Consider the following 20,569-nt stretch of genomic DNA (forward strand, 5'->3'; position numbering starts at 1 on the left):
CTACCCTTACATTTTTCCCTATTTCATCTACTAGATGTTTCCCCAGTGCTTTCAGAAAAGGTTCCAAGTGTTCCAACCACCACCAAAGGGACTACCTTCACTTTCAACTGCCCATCTTACAAAGATCCCTTGCCAATCTTTGTAATTCTTGATCTTTGATCCGCCGGCACAGCTATGTCAATGAGATGACACATCTTCTATTATTTTAACTATTCATTTTGTTATTGATTGTTTCAACTTTTGTGTATTTTAGGATTGGCAACCGGGAGGTAAATGTGATGTTTACATGTTTGGCAGTGGTCGTCATGGCCAGTTGGCTGAGACAGGACGCTCTGCTACTCTACCATCCATAACGCAGTCATTCTCTCAAGCGCAGCAGGTTGGTCAATATTTCAGAAAAACACTTTTACAGTACGCTCTCGTCATAAAGAGCACAGTGGCTCCCTATCTCTCAATGAATCATCTTCAAGTTGATGCTCATTGTCCACAAAGTTCTTAATGGCAAGGCTCCCCACTATATTTCTGAACTGCTTCAAGTTTACACTTCATCAAGGAATCTTCGATCAAGTTCCATGCTTCTCCTCATTTAACCCAAGTCTAGACACTGATGGGGTGACAGGTCTTTTTCTTCAGCTGCGCCACGCATCTGGAACTCTCTACCACTTAATCTTAGATCTTGTCTTTGTACCACAAAATTCAAATCTCTTCTCAAAACTTATCTTATGTCACAGGTTTTCAAGGACTAATTTTGTTGTGTGTGTCTGTTACTCTTTGTTTTTGTTTTTGTTTTTGGTTTAATAATTAAAGGACTAATTTTGTTGTGTGTGTCTGTTATTCTTTGTTTTTGTTTTTGTTTTTGGTTTTACTGCGCCTTGAACACCCAGCAGGGTGGATATGTGCGCATTACAAATCTTATTATTTATTGTTATTAGTTCAGAAGAGGTTCTGCTTATGTTACATTCTGAAGTCCTGAATCTTGTTTCTGTTTCTTTGTTTTGTTGTCCTCTTATACTAACATTCCTGTTATAAAGAGGTAATTTATGCCGTTGTTTCAGAAATAACTTGTTATTACTCTGTTTCCATTGCAGCTTGTGTGTGGTCAGAATTGTAGCTTCATCATTCATGGTAATGGTACAGTCACAGCATGCGGGGAGGGGAGTTACGGCAGACTGGGCCAGGGGAACTCAGACGACCTTCACTCACCAACGGTCATCTCTGCATTACAAGGTGAGTACAAACACCCAAATCTGTGGCTCGAATGGCAGGGTTAAAACCCGGGCCAAATTTTTATAGAGCTGCTTAACACAGACAATTGTGCTTAACAATTTTCCTGCTAAGCAATATTAAGCAAGAAACAGGTCACAGGTGGGGAATGGGGAAATGCATTCTTACTGGCCATGTTATTCCAGTAAGCAGAATTACTTTGTGCTGAGCAAATATTTGTGCTTAAGCTGTACATGAATTTGGGTTCGTTTTTTTGTTTAGGGGGGAAGCACCAGTCACAGATGATATGTGTGGTATGGTGTTTTTGGATGGTGGCCTTATCCGTGGGTTCAAACCCCACCCGAGTAACATACCTGTGGTTTTTTTTCACAGAACTCAGGTAAGTACTGAGTATACAGTGCTAACGGACATGGGTGTATTGTAGAACCGACATTAACAACTGCTCTTATTTTATAGGGTTTGTGGTGATCCAGTTGGTGACGTCCTGCGGCTCTGACGGTCACTCCATGGCCCTGACAGAGAGTGGAGAGGTCTTCAGCTGGGGAGACGGGGACTATGGGAAACTCGGCCACGGGAACAGCGACAGGCAACGGCGCCCTCGACAGATTGAAGCGTTACAAGGCGAAGAAGTCATTCAGGTCAGTCTTTGTTTCCCCCTCTCGTTTGTACTTTTTCGTTGTGTCCTTCTTCAGGGCACACCAAACACAATTTTGTTTACGTAGGGCCATGTCACCCAAGGCAATAGACCCTTCCCATAAAATATGTAAATTGCACATAGCGCGTGCGCACTAACGTTTTGGTTGGCAAAATGATGGCACATCGCGCTGTTTTGTACACGGCTAATAGGTGCGTGACGCAGACGCGATTGCGCGTCTGCTTAGTGCACAACTCTATGGCGTTTGCCAACCAACAGGGTCCGTACGCATGCGTGAATGTAATTAGCATATTTCATGGGAAGGGTCCATTTACAGGCAACTAGTTCAAGGTTCCAAGAAAAGGATCCATTCACATTTGAGTGTTCTCATAACTTTCTTGGGAATCGTAAGACAATGTTTAAAAAATTACTTGTTACAAAAGTGGTCCTTTAGCGTGTACTGCAGTTGGTTGCCTCCAAGTTGCCTGACAAAGTTGCCTCGTGTGATATCGCCATAAGACTCAAATATTATTATCAGTTATTTCGATTAGTGGGTTCTTGATATAAAGAGTTAGTTCAAATTGTACAAATTTGTGTTTGCAGCTGTCGTGTGGATTCAAGCATTCTGCCGTAGTGACTGCAGATGGTAAACTCTTCACCTTTGGTAACGGTGACTATGGGCGTCTCGGCCATGGTAACACCTCCAACAAGAAGGTTCCGGATAGAGTCAGAGCTCTGGAAGGTGTGGCCGTCAGACAGGTGAGTTTAGCTTAGGGGACGTTCAGAATAGTCAGTGGGTGGTTGGGTCAAAAGAAATAGCGGAAATGCATTTTTTATTAAAACAGATTTTATATAGATATCAAATAATGGATAAGTACAACAGCTGGCCAAGGTCGTAAATTGCGTTCCTGATTAAACTACAAAGTCGTTTATTTAAACCAGGAAAAGCCATTGAAACTGCTGATGTTATATACTTTTGTTTTTAAAATTTTTGAATCATTTGAGCCATATGATATTTTGGTTGGTAACATTTTCCTGGTAAGCATAATTTGGAAAGCCATTAAAACTGCTGATGTTATAGACTTTTGATCTAAAATATTTGAACCATTTGAGCCATATGATATTTTGGTTGGTTACGGGGTTTTTTTTGCTGGTAAGAATAATTTGGTTGTGCTTGGCTACTTTTTGTGCTTATGAAATTGGGCCCAGAACTTCAGTGTGGTGCACTAAACTGCTTGGCCATGACACACCACTACATGTTGCTGTTTTGCTAATAGTTTCTCTTGTCATTTTGGTCAGGTTTCCTGTGGTCTGAATCACACAATGTGTGTCTCGGCAGACGGGAGTACTGTCTGGGCTTTTGGTGATGGAGACTACGGTAAACTGGGCATCGGAAGCACGGCAGCAAAGTCATCACCTCAGGTAAGATGAGAATAACAATAACTAGACTTATTAAGCGCCTCACACTGAAACCAACCCCGAGGCACTTTACAACATAAAACATGCTTAAAGCGATGACTAGGAAACCTTGGGGACCAGCGGTCGATTTCACAAAGAACTTGGGACTAGTCCTAGGAGATATTAAAAACTTAAGGCTAGTCTTGTCCTATCGTGAGATAAGACTAGTCTTAAAGACACTGGACACTATAAGTAATTGTCAAAGTCCAGTCTGTATCTCAACATATGCATAAAATAACAAACCTGTGAAAATTTGAGCTCAAGTTGCGAGATAATAATGAAAGAAAAAACACCCTTGTCACACGAGGTTGTGTGCTTTCAGATGCTTGATTTTGAGACCTCAAAATCTAATTCAGAGTTCAGAGGGAGCCGTTTCTCACAGGGTTTTATACTATCAACAGCTCCCCATTACTCGTTACCAAGTAAGTTTTTATGCTAAAAATTATATTGAGTAATCACCGATAGTGTCCATTGCCTTTAACTCTTTGTCTTAACTCTTTGTGAAATCCACCACAGGCTCTCAAGAGAAATCATAACTAACTGAGAGTTACAGCTCTTTGGATCTGGCCAAATGCCCTCTTCCTAACAGTTGTTTTCTTTGGTGCTTTTCCATTTTTTAGAAGGTCGAAGGTCACTGTGGTATGGGTATCAAGAAGGTTTGCTGTGGGACGCAATTCTCAGTGGCTCTGACCAAGGACGGGCGAGTCTTCACATGTGGACAAGGTGATTATAGCTTTTTAGTCATTTCCAGGATACATTCATGCTTAGTTTCCAAGTTTTGTACTTATGCAGGGATTGCCCTTAACATTTTGAGCATTACTATTTGCGTTAGTTTTGTATGAAATCTTACAAGGAACATGACCAATACAATGAGCCTATGATAAAGATCTAAAGGAATGGAAGTAAATAAGGTTTGCAGTGATACCAAGAAGAAGAAGTCTCTTATGAGTGGCGGTGGCTCTGAGAAAAGTCAAAGTCAAGTGCTTAACGGTTTGAGCAGTATACTCTGATTGTCTTCTGGAGAATGATGGACTCTGCTCTATGTGTATGAGCCTATGTAGGGTTGGGTGGGTTTCAGTTTTGAACAGGTTCGCAGGAGTGTGGATGGTATACTGGTCGAAACATCATGCAGACAACCGGCTCTTCTCAGAGCCACCACTAGTCACAAAAGAGATTACTGACAATAAGAATTTTAAAGATTTTTCTTGTACGCATCATTACACATGAATTTAGTTTCCATTGGCACATAAGAATAGAACATGGTGTCACCTCGAGCATTGTTTACTTAATACTTGCATCCATACATAGCTTGAAGTCTATTTTTAAGGGATGTAGTTGAATAGTTCTAGTTTCCCTCAAATCAAAAGATGGTTTTTCTCTGCCCAGACCGTCTGACTGGTCTACCAGAGGCCCGTTCCAGACTGTCAAATCGCCCCCAGCAGGTACCGGCTCTAGCTGGTCACTTCATAGAGGACATCATGGTAGGATCGGAGCACACGATGGCGTTAACTAGCTGCGGCAATGTGTGGGTGTGGGGTAACAACATGGACGGACAGGTAAGATTCAATAAGCCAAAGTCGAGTTAGATTTTATTAACGTCTGGTCAAATGACTTGCTTGATCACAAGTTACCTCATACTCAGACTTTCAAGACTGTTGGTATGTCACATGACTCAGGGCAAGAGACGGCGGACACCCATGCACAATTTTGAATGAAATGGTACCAGGGTTTGCTCGTCAGGAGGTTGCTGTTCAAGAGCTTTCCTCAAACCACTTGACATATATATATATTTTTTTTATTATTTTTTTTTATTCAAGTTGCCTGACACACAAGACCTGAAGGACACTTCAAGGTGTGGGCTACAATTATTTTTTCCAGAGGCCATTGCCACCTACTCCTAGGGCTGAAACAGGGTTACCCCTTTTACAGTCCATACAAATGTAGGCTTGGGTATCATAGCAACTGTCTCTATAGTCTGAGGCCTTCTTCACATCAAACAAGCTACCACCATCTTACATTTCAAGACTCTTCTCAAAACATATCAATTCATCGTGTATGTAATATTTTGTTGTACCTTTACAGACTTTCTTATGAAGGTGTTGGGCGATATATGAACACAGTTGTTATTATTAACTTTTGCAAGTCATTGTTGATGAAATGTTCTCGATTCCACACAGAAAGAAAACTATTTGATTGTGTGTCCATCGTGCAAAGTTTCAAATCCTACTTTTAAACAAGAAAAATATTCATATGGCAAGAGAAATTTATATTTGGAATTCAAATTTGTCTATTTATTAATGTTTATTTCTTTGTGTATTACAGTTGGGACTAGGCCACACCAACACTGTGAGGGAACCTGTTCTAGTCACTAGTCTACAAGGCAAAAATATACGACAGGTAAGGGCCATCTCATACTAAAGGAATAAAAAGAGTGGCCATTAAAAACCGGCAGGGTTGTGGTCCTGCGATAAAGGACTGAGCCTAAGAAGAGGGCCTTTATCTTATGGCCAAGCCCTGTAAGGTTTTAAAAGACTAGATAAGACAAAGTCACTACTCTTTTATTCCCATTCTTAATTGCCCTTCTTGTAAAAAAAAAAAAAGGAGGGGAAAAATGTTGGAAAATCTTTGAATTTTTGAATCAAGCACCGTTTTGTTTGTCTTGATCTTTTCCAAACCCAAATAGTTTAATCCAGTCGTCGTAATTATGTGCTTATTTGCCTCTTGCCCTGAATCATGTTTTAGATCTCTACCGGTAGGAGCCACTCTGCAGCCTGGACTGCCTCCCCAGTGCCTCCCAGAGCACCAGGGACACCACTACCTCTCCAACTCGGTAAGTTGAAACTTTACTTCACTAAACAGAGCTGTGCATCTACAAATAAACGATTAAAACGGAACTTGTGAATTTAACCTCCTAGCACTGATGCACCATTCACTCTCTACCGCGCCATGGAAATTCACATGATATCCAGCTGTACCTAGAAAACCTTGGATAACTGTCGATGTGATTATTTTCTTGTGTTACAAGTTGAGTTTATTTTGTAGAGGATAAAATTATCGTTTGAATGTTTTTCACAGTTGATTTGTTTGCACTACCAAATTGAAGCTTTGACTTTAGAAACATAAGAAAGATCAACAAAAAATAAGCAGATACTTTTTCATTTTTGGTTGTGACACAATTTTTTGTCTTCATGAATTAAGATTTCTTCTCACTTCAAGAATACCATTTTTAAAGGGTCTATGTAACTTTGTAGGACAAAAAAACCCACAGTTGTCCACAGTTTTACAATAAACTTTCACAGTTTGAAGATAATGATAGTAGAAAGCTTCCCTGAAAATATTACGTGCTGAGGTGCTGTAGTTTTTGGGAAATGAGTAAAACAATGTCATGAAGAGACAACAATTATTCTAATCATTTACAAACATATTTTCATGTTATTGTTTTACTCATTTCTCAAAAACTACAGCACCTCAGTAAGTAATATTTGAAGGGACGCTTTCCACTATCATTATCTTCAAACCCTGTAAGTTTAATGTAAATCTATGGACATTTTGAAAAGGTACCCAAATCCTTTAACAGTCTACAATCACTGACTGTCGCCTTCTTGTGACTATCTGAATCTAGGATTACCACAGAGTGTTCCAGCCCAGTACACCACCCTGAAGGAATGTAGCACAGCTTCCATCCGAGCTCGGCTTAGATTATTACATCACTTCTCTGATATGATCTATGCCTCATGGAGGCTGCTCAATCTGAATCCAATACAGGTAAGGGTCTGACAATCCCCTTTCCTTTAACTACTTCACTGCGGGTGACGTAGTTTGGCTTGAGGGTTTTTTATTTTATTTTGCCGGAACAATTCTGTTGCAGTCAGTCGGACTGGGCTCGATTTCACAAAACATACATACTCGCCTTTTAGATGTTTGTGAAATATTTACTTTGTGATTTGTGTTGTGACTTCACACTTCGCTCTTTGTAAAATCAAGGAAGTGTAAAATAGTCTGATACATATTTATAATACCAGTGTCCTGCTAATAGCAGAACACAGGTAATCTGACATAAGATGGCTATACTTTCATTGTTGTGGTTGGTTCCCTTCTTTCCTGACCAATAGAAATCCTCATTCCGTGATACTAGAGCCGCCAATTCTCCCTAATTCTGCAGGAAGTTCCCTAAAAACAAACAAATTTGTCCACGTTCCGAGGAACAAATTTAAACTAATTTCACCTCCCTGATTTTGGAAACTTTATCCTTTTGGTATTGAATGTAGTTCTCAACATCTCACTGATTGTTAAAGACACTGGTAATTGTCAAAGACCAGTCTTCTCACTTGATGTATCTCAACATATGCATAAAATAACAAAGCTGTGAAAGTTTGAGCTCAATCGGTCGTCGAAGTTGCGAGATAATAATGAAAGAAAAAACCATCCTTGTCACATAAAGTTGTGTGCTTCAGATGCTTGATTTCGGGACCTCAAAATCTAATTCTGAGGTCTCGAAATCAAATTGGTGGAAAACTACTTCTTTCTCGAAAACTACGTCACTTCAGAGCGAGCTGTTTCTCACAATGTTTTATACTATCAATCTCTCCCCATTACTCGTTACCAAGTAAGGTTTTATGCTAATAATTATTTTGAGTGATTACCAATAGTGTCCACTGCCTTTAAACAAAATCTCCCTGATTGCAAGATGCAAATATTGGCAACTCTGCGATACTCACGTTACGGTATTGATGTACCCTTGAGATTCCTTGGGCTATAATTACATTTATACTGGAAAGCTTTCATAACTCCTATCCCCATAGAAGTTGGGGTAGACCTAGACCAACTTCAGCACCAGAGATAACATCCAGAAAAATGTGTCATGTATGGGTTTTTTATATATTTTGTTATGCAAGTCGCCAGACACACAAGGCCTGAAGGCCACTTCAAGGTGTGAGCTACAATTATTTTCTCCAGCGGCAGTTGCCACCTACTTCAGGGCTGAAACATGGTTACCCCTTTTTCAGTCCATACGGATGTAGGCTTGGGTATCATCAGTCCAAAGCCTGGCCGGTAGAGCAGAAAGCACTAAGTAGCAAGTGTCACGAACTGGGATTCGAACCCACACTCTGCCTGATCAAACACCAGAGCTTGAATCCGGTGCTCTTAGCCGCTCGGCCATGACACGCCATGTATAAGTTCCTTCCTTTCCTGGCCAACAGAAATCCTCATCAACTTGTTGTGGGACCGGTGTGATGGGCTTGACCGATGGACCTCTTCGTCCGCTGCTAGCCTCCAGAGTTTACACACTACCAATGGTCAGGTCGATCGGCCGGACAATGGTGCAGGGAAAGAACTATGGCCCCCAAGTGACCGTCAAGAGACTAGCTACAAGGTGGGTTCTTAAACTTGTGTTTTTGCATTTCAAGTTCTGATGAAAGCCCTCTCGATCTTTTGAACACCTCGGCCCAATTTCAGGCTATAAGCAAAACATTTGCAATTGGGTTGAACAGGAAATTTAAGGTAAATCGACAACAAATGAACGCACATTTGGAGAAGAAAATTTGACCCAAAAAACCCCAGAGACAACAGAGTGTAGAACTGGCCTGTATACAGGGATGATAAATGTGACCCGCTACGTGAAGGTCTATATTTGCATGGTTAACCTTTAGAACACTTACTTGTAGGCAATAAAACTATGAAAACAACAATTTTGATCATACTTTAGTTTGTCTAGTCTAGTTTGTATCCTTTTGCGCGAAACGGTAGTTTAAAACATCACTTTACTTGTAGTTCGTTTTTCAGAAAAAATGATGTATTGGCTAATTTCAAACGGCAAAGCGATACACCCCAAATCTAATACATTATACCAAACTACTGCTGTTGGTGTGTTCTTTCCAGCCATGCATATAACTCAATCCTTGAAATTGTCAACATCTGACTCATTTTCACGTAGCGGGTCACAAATTGTATCTGAATTCAGACTTTTTTTATGTCTGCCTTGAGACAAAAAGTAGCATCTCTAGCACTGAGGCTACTGTTCCAAGAAGCTCCTTGAAATCATTACCTCCAGAGGTTGCCAAATGGTTGAAGTTTTGAAGGTTGAAGGTTGATCCTCATTCCAGACCTTTTCGTCAGCAATGAATCTCTTTTTTATAGTATCCATCTTTTGTCTCACGCCCTCAGGGGTCGAAAGTGTAAGCCCATCTTTACGCAAATCGCGAAGCAGGTCGTCCGTATGAAGCCCAGTGACCTTCGCCTCCCTGCCAGGGCCTGGAAGGTCAAGCTTGTCGGGGAAGGGGCGGATGATGCGGGCGGGGTCTTTGACGATACTATCACTGAGATGTGTCAGGAGCTGGAGACGGGTGTGGTCCCGCTGCTGATTGCCACGCCCAATGCCTCGGCTGATGCAGGGAGCAACAGAGATAGGTTAGTCGCTGATTTTTGTTTTCTTTTTTTTTGTTCTTACTATTATTTTTTTATATTTTTCATATATTTTTTTATTTATTATTATTATTTTTTTTAATTTTTTTTTTTTTTTTGGGGGGGACTTGTTTAGATGTCAATGACCCTTTGCACCTCAAGGCCAGAGGTGCCAACTCTCCCTGATTCTGCAGAAAGTTCCTTGGATAGTTTAAAGCAACTTCTCCGTGTTCTAATGAGAAAATTTGAAAATCTCCCAGATTATGGAATCTTTTTTTCCCATTATGTTTAAAAAATGTAATTCTAAATATCTCTCTGATTTTTTTGACAAAATCTCCCTGATTGCAAGATGGAATTGTCGCCAGCTCCGCACGGCTTATAACAATAATAAATCATATTTTTATAGCGTGTGTCTCTGCTATGGGTATAGTACATACATGTAGGTGGCTATTGGGAATTATACATTGTTTGGTGTCAAGCTTGTCGCGTTCAAGTGGCTTTCAGACTCCTTGTTAGGGGTGTTGTAACCATAGATTTCCCGCAAAATTTCCCGTTCATTTGTCAGATTCTTGTTGAACCCGTCCTTGTGCAATGATGAACTCCTCCTACTCTTCAAGTTTCTTGGGATCCTCCTTGGAGTGGCTGTCCGCACCAAGAAGCCACTAGACCTTCACCTTGCCCCTATGGTATGGAAGCAACTGGCAGGGATGCCTCTTACTGTGGAAGATCTTGAAGAGGTGAGCTGGGTGAAGATGCGGTGTAGTAATCTCACGTACAAATACACAGTTCTTAGTACAGTGCTTTACACACATTTGTGTGTGAGTCAAACCAAGTAATATTCTTTATCCCTGATGTAAACTTAAAGGAACACGTTGCCTAGGATCAGTCGAGTTGGTCTTTGAAAAGCGTTTGTAACAGTTTGTTATAAAATGCATATGATCCACACAAGTATCACTCGAGATTGTGTGGTTTTCTTAATACCCTGCGACAAACACGGTCGGCCATTTATATTGACTCCCATAAATGGCCGACCATGTGAGTTCGCAAAGTAAAAGGAAAACCACGCAATTTCGATGCAAATGTGTGTGGATCATTGTATTCTACGTTATAAAACATCTTTCTACCCATATGCATTTTATAACAAACGGTTACAAACGCTTTTCAAAGACCAACTCGTCAGATCCAAGGCAACGTGTTCTTTTAACGTCTGGTAAGTTGTTGCGGTGGCAGCTGCTAAAATATAGGATTTGAACTGCCTCTGGCTACCGTGCAACCTCTGTGGCTGTTTGGTATGACATCTGCTTTAGAATGTAAAGGTTGTGGGTTCGAATCCAACCCGAGTAATGTGCCTTTGGATTTGTTCACATGACGCAGGAAAGTATGTGAGTATACATTGCTTTACCAACATCAATGTATGGTTGAAACCAAACGAAATTCTTTATCCCCAATTTATGACATTATTATATCAGTTTAGATGTTCTAATTTCTCTTTGTAAATAGATGGATTTTCTGTACGTGCAAACATTGCGGAATATTCGTGATATTGACAGAAGTGGAGTCACTGAGGACAACTTTCATGAGGTGAGTTGAGATTGTCCGCCATCCATTGGATATACTTTCTTATAGACATTTCTATCGCAATGTCACAGCCTGATTTTTTGCCAACCAAGATTGGAAAACTATGGAAAGCCATAAATGCAAAACGAATAGCCACAGTTTGTAACAATGTCACACAGCTTTTCAAAAATAGTGTTGAATTTGTTGGAAAATTATTAATATTTTGGTGACACTATTTCTCGATAATACTTTGAAGGTGATTCCACTGGAGTGTTTTGAGGGTCAGAGTGCCGATGGGCGGTTCGTACCGGTGGTCCCCGGTGGGCGGAGCATCCCTCTGACGTATTACAACAGGATGGAGTACGTTGATCGTGCCCTGGCGTACAGACTGCAAGAGATGGACAGACAGGTGAGGGCGCTGTTTGTCTTTATCACTATGAAACTATAGACCTTTTCGCAAATACCGGGGTGCGCGCGTAAAGCTTGGAATTAGGTGCATTGTGGTCTTGCTGGTATCCAAATTTGATCCATATATATCCCACAATGCACCTCATTCAACAGTCTGCGCTTGCGCATTGGTATTTGCGATAAGGTCTATTGTTATTAGACCACATTACCACTGAGTGAGTTCCTATGAATTTCGCTTTATGGCACCTGAAGGGCGTCTCAGCGTATTTCACAAATTAGCAAGAAAATTGGGCGACCAGCTTGAGTGCTACCATTGATTTGCATTGTTTTGTCATTCGTTTTCATAAAATAAGCACCGGCAGGTAAGCATGCCTGTTTGTGTACTTACGGCGCTATGAAATGGAAATCTTGCAGTAAGCACAAAATGGCCGTGAAGTGATGATATTGAGTCCAGCCTCTGCGTAATTCCAAGCCTGGTTTTAACTCTCTAAGTTTGACTGTAAACCCTAAAGTAACTGATGGAAGGTGAAGATTTTAACGGTAGCTTTTACTCTGAACAGGTTGCTGCAGTACGAGAAGGGATGTCGTGGATCATACCGGTACCCCTCATGTCACTTCTGACTGCCACACACTTAGAGCAGATGGTATGCGGGATGCCAGACATTGATGTAGCCATCTTGCAGCGAGTAGTCAGGTAAGGGTAGTCTGGTGCACACTGGATTGGTCAGGGACTCCAACACCATTATGTCCTGACACCTCTACAAATGTTCCGACACCCCTGCAAGTGTTCCGACACCCCTGCAAGTGTTGGCTGCTACCATTAGTCCTAACCAAAGCCCTTACCCTAACCCAGTGTCATTTGTAGGGCAGGGGCTACTTGTAGGAGAGGGCCGGTATCCTAGGGATATCTGTTCCCCGAGATTCTGTCCCCCATATGGGAACTTGACACAGGCTGGAGGAGTTTGATTCAAAAAAGGGTGATATCAGAAGAAATTTGGGGGACAGAATCTCCTGCCACACCGGCATTAGTAGGGCGGGACGGCAATTGTAGGACGGGGCAGCTTTTTCAGGACAGGGGCAGCATTTGTGTACATAACTAGAATATTCCCTGAGAACAATTGTGTGGTCATATTGGCACAGGCTGGAGGAGTTTGATTCAAAAAAGGGTGATATCAGAAGAAATTTGGGGGACAGAATCTCCTGCCACACCGGCATTAGTAGGGCGGGACGGCAATTGTAGGACGGGGCAGCTTTTTCAGGACAGGGGCAGCATTTGTGTACATAACTAGAATATTCCCTGAGAACAATTGTGTGGTCATATTGGCACAGGCTGGAGGAGTTTGATTCAAAAAAGGGTGATATCAGAAGAAATTTGGGGGACAGAATCTCCTGCCACACCGGCAAGAGTAGGGCGGGACGGCAATTGTAGGACAGAAGCAGCTTTTTAAGGACATGGGGCAGCATTTGTGTACATAACTAGATTATTCCCTGAGAACAATTGTGTGGTCATATTGGTTTTTTCTGTCTATTTCCCAGGTACCGTGAGGTAGACAAGACACACCAGCTGGTCCAGTGGCTCTGGCAGACTCTGAGGGAATTCAGTAACGAAGAGAGGGTGTTGTTCATGAGATTCGTTTCAGGACGATCCCGGTTGCCAACCAATATTGCCGATATCTCTCAGAGGTTTCAGATCATGAGAGTGGAAAGGGTGAGTCATATATCGATATGCTTTAGCTTCTCAGTCTTGAAGTTTTATTCAAGTTTTTGATACACCCTCTGACTATTTGGATATGGTACAAATGATGTCATCGGATTTCAGTGTGTTGAACTTATTCTTATGGGCCATTCAGAATAGTCGGTGTTAAAAAAAAATGATATTATTATTTTTGGATTTTTTTATTTCTAACTATTAAAAGGCTTCATTATATAATATACACACTTTAAAATAAAGTAATGCTCCAGATAGTTTAGATCAAATGTAAACTTTGTAGTGTTGACTATCTTGGCCAACTGGGTATTTTTTCTTATTTTTTTTTCTTATTTTGTTTCCGTTTTGTTTCATACTATTGCCTTTGCCCATGTATTTGTTTTGTAAAGCGCCTTGATGGGAGAATAAGTGCTATAAAAATGTATTATGTACATATTTGTTAGTAATAACTGTTATTATTACTATTGGTAATAATATGTAATGTTTTCATATTTTTACTCACCAGACCGTTGACGGACTGCCAACAGCACAAACCTGTTTCTTTCAGCTACGAATCCCGCCCTACTCCAGCCAGCCCCTGATGGCTGAGCGACTACGCTACGCCATCTACAACTGTCGATCAATCGATATGGACAACTACATGCTATCGCGCAACACTGACTCAGGAAACCTGTCAGATAGCGAGTATATGTGAGCTGTGTAATAAAGCTTATGATGTCAATAAGTTATGGATATTAACCCAAAACTAAACAGCATTTGTTACTAATAAGTTATTTCTAATGAATAATATTTATATCGCTCACGAATGTAATAAATATGTGAATGTAAAGTCTAAATGCAGTTTATGTCCAGATATTTAAACAGTGTAAGTTATCGCCAACAACCTCAAAGCTAAGAGTTTTACGCTAAACTAATATTTTAAATTAAAGGCAGTGGACACTATTGGTAATTGTCAAAGACTAGCCTTCACAGTTGGTGTATCTCAACATATGCATAAAATAACAAACCTGTGAAAATTTGAGCTCAATCGGTCACCGAAGTTGCAAGATAATAATGAAAGAAAAACAACCCTTGTCACACGAAGTTGTGTGCATTTAGATGGTTGATTTCGAGACCTCAAGTTCTAAACTTGAGGTCTCAAAATCAAATTCGTGGAAAATTACCTCTTTCTCGAAAACAATGGGGAACCGTTTCTCCCAATGTTTGATACCATCAACCTCTCCCCATTACATGTCACCAAGAAAGGTTTTATGCCATAATTATTTTTAGTAGTTACCAATAGTGTCCACTGCCTTTAAGCTGAAATTGGGTGCTCACGGAGGAATGACGTTTGCTTCTCCAATCCCTTGATCGGCTATGTTTCTACTGATTGATCACATTTTGTTGATTGTGTTTTAACGTGCAGCACTTTTGGGCACAATGTCAAGGTTGGGAGTTGTTGATGCATTAATTGGGCAGAATGAATGGAACAGTCAATTTTAAAGTGAAAGTTGGCGACATGTTAAACAGAAAGTTGCTCGGAAGTTTGAAAACAATTTTGTTGTCTTGGTGTTTTACTCTGATTTTAAAGTTTGTTTGCTTTCAAGTTTGCGTCTTCTTCGAAAGCATTTTTTAAGTAAATATTTTATTCGTAAGTTATTTGATGGATAATAATTTGCTGATGTACATAAATGATACAGTATAAAAAAAAAGAGTAATAATTTAAAGTTATTATAAATGAATTTATGTTTTATAAGTCTGTTTATTAATCCATCCTTCAGGTGGCTCAACAGTGTGTCGTATTTAGAGGTCAAAGTTCACAAATTATATAAGGAAAATTTTTGGTTGAACTGTGTGCAAACCGAACATGGTGCTGTGGGGAACAATCCTGAAATTCAGGCTTAAAAAGTAACTGTTATTCGTTGACAGCAAACAATGTATGAAAATAATGTGATCGAGATGATATTGTCAAATATGATTCAAAAAGAAGGTCAAATTCTCCACCATTGATCCAAGCAAATTTCTGAGTGTGAAGTCGTATTTTTAGTTCGAAAATTTAATACTTTTATCTGAATTCAGACTTATTCAAGTCTGCCTGATAAACAAAAATGCTGTATTTTTATTCAAAGATAAGTCATGCTCTTTGATCTACTTCTCTCGTGCGTAGGATACTTCTCCCAAAATCCCCTTGGAATCTATAAATCCAGGGGTTACAAAAAGTGGAAATGCCATCAGTTTAGTATACCTTCGAAGATCTGGATCCAGTTTCAGACAAAATTTGTTATCCAGTTTGCCAGTTGTACCGAACAAACTCAGTTTTTAAGAGCTCTGTATGAATATGTCCAAGAGTGTTAATATTAATGTGAATTCTGTCAATAACCTAAAATTTCTGAAAATGAGTCAAAAGCAATAGGTCAAAATATGGTAAAATGTGACATTTATTGTAAGCTGTATTTTACTAAGCATCTACTGAAGTGACCTGTAACAAAAAACTCTGCAGTGAGCAGAGCTTTGAAATTAGGCACTGCTGTTACAGTACCCATATTCCGCAGAATTCCACGGTAAGAAGTACTTGGAAGTTGGGTCCTGAATTGATTCTAAGAAGAACAAAAAATGCTTTAAACTGTATGTGTAATGGTTCTTGTGTGTCACTGCTGCACTGTGATTAAAACATACTGAAATATCCCAAGATATTCGATTGTGAGACATTAGGTGACAGCAGATTTACCAGGTAAATCTTTTGTTCTCTGTAATGTGCGCATGCTCAGAACTACATAAACAATGGAAATGTACCTGGTAAGTCTGCTGCCACCTAGTGGTTCAGAGTCTTGCATTGATTGTTACTACCTCCGCTATCTGTAATATCAGTGATATACTAATGAGTATACAATCTAACATTAAAAAAATAAAAATATTCACAAAAGTTAAAATAAACTTTTTTTAATACCTTCCAATTTGATTCACAATACTTTGTAATAATGCTCACAACCTTATATTGTTGCAAAAAGTTTCAAAGAATGTATAATCCCAATTGGAATTCCATTTTCCCATATACGAAGATCATAATCCCCAATCAGGAACTTATTGGGTGTAACTAAACTATCCCAAAGGGGGGTAATTAATACCCAGATTGAGGCTCTGCTCTCCCAATGAAGGTTTATCAAAGGGTCCTTAAGTGGGTCATATCAGTCACCCACTTTATGAGCTGAAGCTAATTATTTCATATTTTTGTATATATATTATCGAGACCCAGTCAAAAGATGATTTTTTTAATTTTTTAAAATGAAATATCCGCATCTTGGATATTTTAAAATTTTGCTTCAGTGTGTGGTAAACAAATAAACAAGCTAACTATGTTATGGAATTGTATTTGGTGTTGTTTGATTTAGTGTAACACTGTTTTGTGTTTGTGTATTTTCTATTTTTTTGGTATTTCTATTTCTATGATGATTCTCATCAAAAATCCTGTTCATCATCTAGATTAGACATACACGCATTGGATGCCAGACACACCATAGCGTACTCCTTGTCTTAGCGCCAAGTGTCGTGCATTATTAATAGTGTTTAACATTGAACCTACATGTTTATGACACATCCAAGGGACCAAGCAATAATTTAGTGTCTTGCTCAAAGGCAGTGGACACTATTGGTAATTACTTAAAATAATTATCATCAAAACCTTTCTTGGTGACGAGTAATGGGAAGAGGTTGATGGTATAAAACATTGTGAGAAACAGCTCCCTCTGAAGTGACGTAGTTTTCGAGAAAGAAGTAATTTTCCACGAATTTGATTTCGAGACCTCAAGTTTAGAATTTGAGGTCTCGAAATCAAGCATCAGAAAGCACACAACTTCGTGCGACAAGGGTGTTTTTTCTTCTATTGTTATCTCGCAACTTCGACGACCGACTGAGCTCAAATTTTCACAAGTTTGTTATTTTATGCATATGTTGAGATACACCAACTGTGAAGACTAGTCTTTGACAATTACCAATAGTGTCCACTGTCTTTAAGGACACAATTGTGTCAAGACCGGGACTCCAACCCAAGCTCTGCTGCTGATCAGAAACACCAGAGTCTGAGACCGGTGCTGTTATCCGCTCGGCCACAACACGCTGATTACCTTTAGATGTTTACTCAACTGACCAGAATATTACATACACTGGACACTATTGGTAATTGTCAAAGACCAGTCTTCTCACTTGGTGTATCTCAACATATACATAAAATAAACAAACCTGTGAAAATTTGAGCTCAATCGGTCATCGAAATTGCGAGATAATAATGAAAGAAAAAACACCCTTGTCACACGAAGTTGTGTGCTTTTAGATGGTTGATTGCGAGACCTCAAATTCTAAACTTGAGGTCTCGAAATCAAATTCGTGGAAAATTACTTCTTTCTCGAAAACTATGTCACTTCAGAGGGAGCCGTTTCTTACAATGTTTTTTACCATCAACCTCTCCCCATTACTCATTACCAAGTAAAGTTTTATGCTAATAATTATTTTGAGTAACTACCAATAGTGTCCACTGCCTATAAGCAGAAAATGGTGCTTAGCCAATTTTTCTGTTTTGCAAAAGAAAAGTTAGGAACCAGTCACAGACAGTCGGTCACTTTTATTTTCTATTTCAGTAAACAACCTACATGAATGTTTCGCCAAAGTGAGGACATCAACCAACAAACAAACTGTCACTCAACTTCCTTCAGACATGTAACACTTTAAACATCTCCTTCAAACTGAATTGCATTTTTCTGTACAGCATTAACTGCCAGACGTGTTAGAATTCCAGCACAACCAACAACACGGACCTATAATAGAAACTAACCGTATGTAGTATGTTGGGGAGTCATTACAACCCTAATACCTGCCAACACGAACAACTTATTATTGCCAAGGAGTCTGTGAAAATTAGCGCAGATGTTGCCGTTGTGTTCAGCAGTGACAGCGGCGTGGATAGAGTGACATAAAATTGCTTGAATTAATGCCAAACCATGGCCGCCGTGTGTGTGTGTCTGCTGAACATTATTAAAGTGGCACCGAATAGCTGTAGATATTTTGGTTCGTCTCCCTGGGCCCAATTTTATAAAGCCTGAATGCACAAAAAAAACTTGCTAAGCATAGAAAAAGAGAACTTAACAGAAACAGGTTATACAAGCCAAAATTACTTTGTTGTGACTCAATGTTCCAATGTTCGCTTAGCATAAGAATTTGTCGGACAATAATTTCTTCTTAGCAGCTTTAAGAAATAAAATGTATAATTTGCTGTCTTCTCCCTGGGCCCAATTTCATAAAGCCTGTAAGCACTGTACACCACTTGCTAAGCACAGGAAAATCCTTCTTAACAGTAACAGTTTCCCAACCAACGATGCTGCGACTGGTGTCCCATCTAAGATGTAGCTTAGCATTGCCATATGATATGTTCTGCTTAACAGCTTTATGAAACTGGGCCCACTTCACTAATTCATCCATCAATTAAATTATCGTTGGGACTTAAAGACGCCAGCTGAACTGATTGGCTTTGTCTGTTATGTAGGAAATAGTGGAGCGCGCGAAACAACTCTGGAAACGGCACACTGTAGAAACACACCGGGCATGTATTTTCTTATTAATTATGCATTTATGCCTAATTATCGTAATAACCTTTTGCGGCTACCACAACCCCTTCAGAAATGCCCATAGTTGGGGATACCTGTAATATGCAAATCTGACACACGTACGGCCGCCAGGTTTGAAAATCGCAGCCCAATACAAAAAATTTTGCACAGGAAAATATCTGAATTTGGCACACATGAATTTTATGATCTGCCAATAACGGTTGTTTACGTTTCTTGCAGATATGTGGAATGCGTGTAGAAAAACGATAGTGTTCCGGTAGGCAACTTTTGAAGAAGAAAAAAACATTTTCAAACCACTGTATAAAAGGGCACCAACAACTAAAGACTAACAAACAAAGTCATTTCATCAGTGAGACATATTTTCTTGGAGTTATTCTGGTAAAGACATCTCCTAGAGTACGCAACTGTTCTAGTGTTTGATTAAAGAACATGAGGATGTTAAGATATTCCTATCTGGCCCACTGAATTCATCTGTCTTTAAAAATGGTGTTTTGAGAATCGTCTGGGGTGGATTTCACAAAGGTAGTCCTAACCTAGGACTAGTCCTAGGCAATGCTAAGAGATAGGACCAGTCCTAAGTTAGGATAAGTTACTGGTCCTAACTTAGGACCAGTCCTATCTCTTAGCATTGCTTAGGACTAGTCCTAAGGTAGGACTAACTTTGTGAAATCCACCCCTGTTAATGTAAAATTTCCCCGAATGAACTAGACGTAAACTCGATGAGGACGCCCTGCAGCTCCTTGGGTTTCGCACTAGTTCAAACATCATGGCATTGAGATGTGACCAAAACGTAATTTGTTTTATGTCTTAATCTGATTTGTCAAAAATATTGCAGTGTTCTGCCGAAAGGAATAGTCATAAAGGACGCGTGCTCTCCCCGTAGACTTAGATATAACCAACTATCAAAATAGAACGCCTACAGAAACAAAACATCCATAGAGCACGCCTTCCTGCAATAAATGTTCAGGGCTGTCTTCTGAACCTGTGGGGACTAAAGGAAACTAGTTCACTGTTTTAGATAATAAAACTCGGTGTTCAGATATTTGTTCTTCGAATGTCTCTTGTGAATTGAAAAAAGAAGAAAAAAATCGCCCTTTCGTGAGCCGGTATCTGAAAATGTTTTGGTAATTGAGTTCATGTTTTGGGTAATTAAATTGTAGTATCTTCATGTTGTTGTTGTTGCTGTTTTTTTTTTATGCGTAGGTGCGTCGTTCACATAAAGAAAAACCCGCTCACATGTAAAAATCAGTCAGTTTTTGTGTATGGTTTGCTTATCTAGCTAGGCCTACCAACACTGTCATTTGAAATGTAGCGTGATTTCAACCATTTTTGAGTGTGTGTATATTTTACTTTCAAGCGTGTTATGATAAGGGCCTAATACTATTTTGTATTTCAAGCGTGTTATTATAAGGGCCTAATAGTTTTAATACTATTTTGTATTAATAGTTTTTTATTTGAAAATAAAACTGGCCGACGACACGAGATTATAAAACCCGATGTCCTTTTGCGTATATTTTGATGACGTAATATACATCATAGACAAAAAAATGCCAGGAAGAATAATGAAAGCATTGTAATTATTGA

General features: G+C 39.6%; 1 protein-coding gene across 4 annotated transcripts in view; it reads left to right on the forward strand.

Moving 5' to 3' along the window:
* Nucleotides 1–16,716, forward strand: part of LOC139942353 (probable E3 ubiquitin-protein ligase HERC1) — a 63,404-nt gene extending 46,688 nt beyond the window's left edge. For all 4 annotated transcript variants that reach the window (XM_071939195.1, XM_071939196.1, XM_071939197.1 and 1 more), the window contains exons 57-74: nucleotides 254–379; nucleotides 1,089–1,227; nucleotides 1,681–1,862; nucleotides 2,462–2,617; nucleotides 3,158–3,280; nucleotides 3,937–4,039; nucleotides 4,703–4,872; nucleotides 5,639–5,713; nucleotides 6,059–6,146; nucleotides 6,939–7,081; nucleotides 8,518–8,690; nucleotides 9,482–9,724; nucleotides 10,284–10,455; nucleotides 11,219–11,299; nucleotides 11,532–11,684; nucleotides 12,244–12,377; nucleotides 13,220–13,391; nucleotides 13,897–16,716. In XM_071939195.1, the coding sequence (XP_071795296.1) occupies nucleotides 254–379; nucleotides 1,089–1,227; nucleotides 1,681–1,862; nucleotides 2,462–2,617; nucleotides 3,158–3,280; nucleotides 3,937–4,039; nucleotides 4,703–4,872; nucleotides 5,639–5,713; nucleotides 6,059–6,146; nucleotides 6,939–7,081; nucleotides 8,518–8,690; nucleotides 9,482–9,724; nucleotides 10,284–10,455; nucleotides 11,219–11,299; nucleotides 11,532–11,684; nucleotides 12,244–12,377; nucleotides 13,220–13,391; nucleotides 13,897–14,085 (2,622 nt within the window). In that variant the 3' untranslated portion in view covers nucleotides 14,086–16,716. The remainder of the gene's footprint in view (nucleotides 1–253; nucleotides 380–1,088; nucleotides 1,228–1,680; nucleotides 1,863–2,461; nucleotides 2,618–3,157; nucleotides 3,281–3,936; nucleotides 4,040–4,702; nucleotides 4,873–5,638; nucleotides 5,714–6,058; nucleotides 6,147–6,938; nucleotides 7,082–8,517; nucleotides 8,691–9,481; nucleotides 9,725–10,283; nucleotides 10,456–11,218; nucleotides 11,300–11,531; nucleotides 11,685–12,243; nucleotides 12,378–13,219; nucleotides 13,392–13,896) is intronic.
* The last annotated feature ends 3,853 nt before the right edge of the window (nucleotides 16,717–20,569 follow it).

This window comes from Asterias amurensis, chromosome 9 (assembly GCF_032118995.1).
Source record: "Asterias amurensis chromosome 9, ASM3211899v1".
In the NCBI taxonomy this organism is placed as follows: domain Eukaryota; kingdom Metazoa; phylum Echinodermata; class Asteroidea; order Forcipulatida; family Asteriidae; genus Asterias; species Asterias amurensis.